This window comes from Trichomycterus rosablanca, chromosome 8 (assembly GCF_030014385.1).
Source record: "Trichomycterus rosablanca isolate fTriRos1 chromosome 8, fTriRos1.hap1, whole genome shotgun sequence".
Taxonomy (NCBI): Eukaryota; Metazoa; Chordata; class Actinopteri; order Siluriformes; family Trichomycteridae; genus Trichomycterus; species Trichomycterus rosablanca.
The window spans coordinates 11,301,255-11,303,956 of NC_085995.1; the positions used below are offsets into that span (position 1 = coordinate 11,301,255).

Genomic DNA, 2,702 nt, shown 5'->3' on the forward strand with positions numbered 1-2,702 from the left:
CACTACTGATCCGGGCCTTCTCATCCAACTTGTGTCAGAATGAGCACAACTTTAGATGCTACTGTAACGAATGGGCTTACTTGACAAGAGGGGGTGGATACACAAGCAGAGATGCTTAACAAAGGATTTAATGATAACAAAAGACACAAGACAGGCTACACAAGACAAGACTCGCCAACACATGACCTAAGCTAACTGCTAAACTAAACACACAACAAACCTGACTATACTATTCTAGACTAAGCTAACCACGTTAAAGCTAAACATGAACAATACTAACTAGTGATGTTAGTCTGACACCGAAGCTCCGATCCTTGCTTCAAACTCGAAGTTGCTTTTCCTTTGAACCACTGCTTCAATGCTTCAGGTGGCTTGTGCGCGCCAAAACACACTTTAAAGGCACCCGAAACAACTGACAACATGTGGGTTTATTGCGTGTGGTGTTGTTGCTCTCATAAATATTGCTTGTGGTCGATTAATATGGAGTCAACTAGGAAAAGAAGATGTTCTCAAATGTGGGAACACTTTGAACTGATCAGTCCTAATAAGGTGAGTTCTTTATTACTAAACAAGCAATTTGTTTAAAGCGGGGAGGGGGTGATGTGTGGTGATTTAAGTGATTTCTATGACCTGACAGTTTATTTTTTTGTTTGATCATTACTGTTCATACAGGTCCAGTGCTTGTATTGTTTGCTTGTACTGGCATATAATAACAATACGTCCTCGATGATTAGGCACTACAGAGCCAAGCATGAAAACAAGCAGGACAACACTGGTAGGTTATGTTTAATATATATGTTTTTCCACACAATTCTATAAACCACTAAAATGTTACAGTAACATGATGTCAGATAACAGTTTTTGTTTGATTCTGTCCTAGTGGACCGAAAGCATGAGCTGGATGAGGCTTTGGTAAATTTTCTGGTGAGGGATTCTCAGGCTTTTACCATTGTGGATGATCCAGGCTTCAAGGAGTTTGTGGCAAAGCTTGACCCCACATACACTCTGCCCTCCAGACAGGCTCTGAAGAAGATGGTGGAGGAAAAATATGAGGAGGAGAAGGCCAAAGCCAAGGCTCAACTGCAGAGTGTGGAGAGAGTGAGCCTGACCTCTGATATATGGACCTCCATGAATATGGATGCCTATCTGGCAGTAACTTGTCATTGTGTCCTGGATAATATGAAGATGGACACTTTACTTTTAGGAGTGCTGCCTTTCCCCCAAGACCACAGTGCTGAAAACATTGCAGCTGCTCTGATGTCTCTGGTAGTGGAGTGGGGACTTGAGGGGAAGGTTCAATGCCTGGTGACTGATGCTGCTGCAAACATGCTCTGCACTGCAAAAAAACTAGCCATGCGACATATTGTTTGCATTGCACATGCGTTAAATTTGGTTGTTAAAAAGTCCCTGGATCAAACGCCTGGCCTAGAAGAACTGCGTTCAAAGGCACGAAAAGTGGTGACCTATTTTAGGTCAAGCACTACCGGAAAAGAAAAACTGAAACATGTGCAACAGCAAATGAACTGTGCAGTGATGAAGCTAATTCAGGAGGTGGATACACGCTGGAACAGCACCTTTTTGATGTTGCAGCGCTTGTATGATGAGAGACAGACAGTCGGGGCAGCTCTGGCATCACTTAAGACAGATGTTCATCCTCTCTCTTCTGAGGAATATGAAACAATCGCAGCATGTCTCCAAGTGCTTTCCCCGTTCTATGCAGCAACTGTGGAACTGTCCCAGGAGAAGAGAGTGTCAGGTTCAATGGTGATTCCACTTGTAAAGATGTTATTTCAAGCAACCCAGGAAGTAATACTAAAGACCACAAATGTAACAGCAACACTTCTTGGACGGAATATCACTGCAACCCTCATAAATAAGTTTGATAACCTTGAGAGCTCAACACTCGTGTCACTTGCCACACTGTTGGATCCAAGATTTAAAGCCATTGGATTTCACAGTCCAGAAAAGGCCCAAAATGCTGCACGGAAACTTACAGCTGAATGTGCAGCACTGGTCAGGCAGACACGAGTGGAGACTTTATCAGATCATTCACCTCAACCAGCAACAAGTGCACAAAATACATCCTCCTCAGGTAGTTGTAAGTTGGTAATTATGAACACACAGACAGTCACATAGACACACTGAAACTTGTATGTATTCATGACTGTCAAATCTTTATTGTTCTTTCAGCTTCCAACCTTTGGTCAAGTTTTGATCGAGATGCTGCACTGGCAAGAGCTCACAGGAATCATACATCAGATGCCACAATTGAAGTTCAGAGATACTTGTCTGATCCTCCCTTGCAAAGATCAGATGATCCACTGGCCTACTGGAATGAGCACAAAAATGTTTATCCACATTTGTTCTTGTTGGCTAAACAATATTTATGCATACCAGCCTCATCTGTTCCGTGTGAACGTGTTTTTTCAAAAGCCGGAGAAGTTGTCAGCAAAAAAAGAAATCGGCTAAGTCCAAAAACTGTGGAAAAACTCTTATTCCTTAATAAAAACCTCTGAATTCCCATCACTAAATTTCATGACTGAGTTAAATAAGCACAACCCACCTTTCTGCACCGGTTTTGTTTCTTTAAACACACCCTCTCTCAATCCTAGATATTAGTCAACATGTCCACTAAATCAGCTGAACATATATTGACAGTGTTTGGACAAGAGCAATCAAAAATGCCCTTCATTGACCAATTA

The 2,702-nt window shown here is 42.1% G+C and overlaps 1 protein-coding gene across 1 annotated transcript; it reads left to right on the top strand.

The window, feature by feature from the left end:
- The first annotated feature begins 726 nt into the window (after positions 1 to 726).
- On the top strand, positions 727 to 2,469 carry LOC134319678 (E3 SUMO-protein ligase ZBED1-like). Its single transcript, XM_063000972.1, has 4 exons — positions 727 to 775; positions 881 to 2,092; positions 2,191 to 2,348; positions 2,434 to 2,469. The coding sequence occupies exons 1-4, from the start codon at positions 727 to 729 to the stop codon at positions 2,467 to 2,469; spliced, it is 1,455 nt and encodes a 484-aa protein (XP_062857042.1).
- The last annotated feature ends 233 nt before the right edge of the window (positions 2,470 to 2,702 follow it).

Bases quoted from the DNA above. Each gene is read 5' to 3' on its own strand.
- LOC134319678 (XM_063000972.1), top strand. From the start codon at position 727: ATGATTAGGCACTACAGAGCCAAGCATGAAAACAAGCAGGACAACACT. The intron at 776-880 runs GTAGGTTATGTT...ATTCTGTCCTAG, and splicing joins AAACAAGCAGGACAACACTG to TGGACCGAAAGCATGAGCTG. The intron at 2,349-2,433 runs GTTTATCCACAT...TTTTTTCAAAAG, and splicing joins ACTGGAATGAGCACAAAAAT to CCGGAGAAGTTGTCAGCAAA.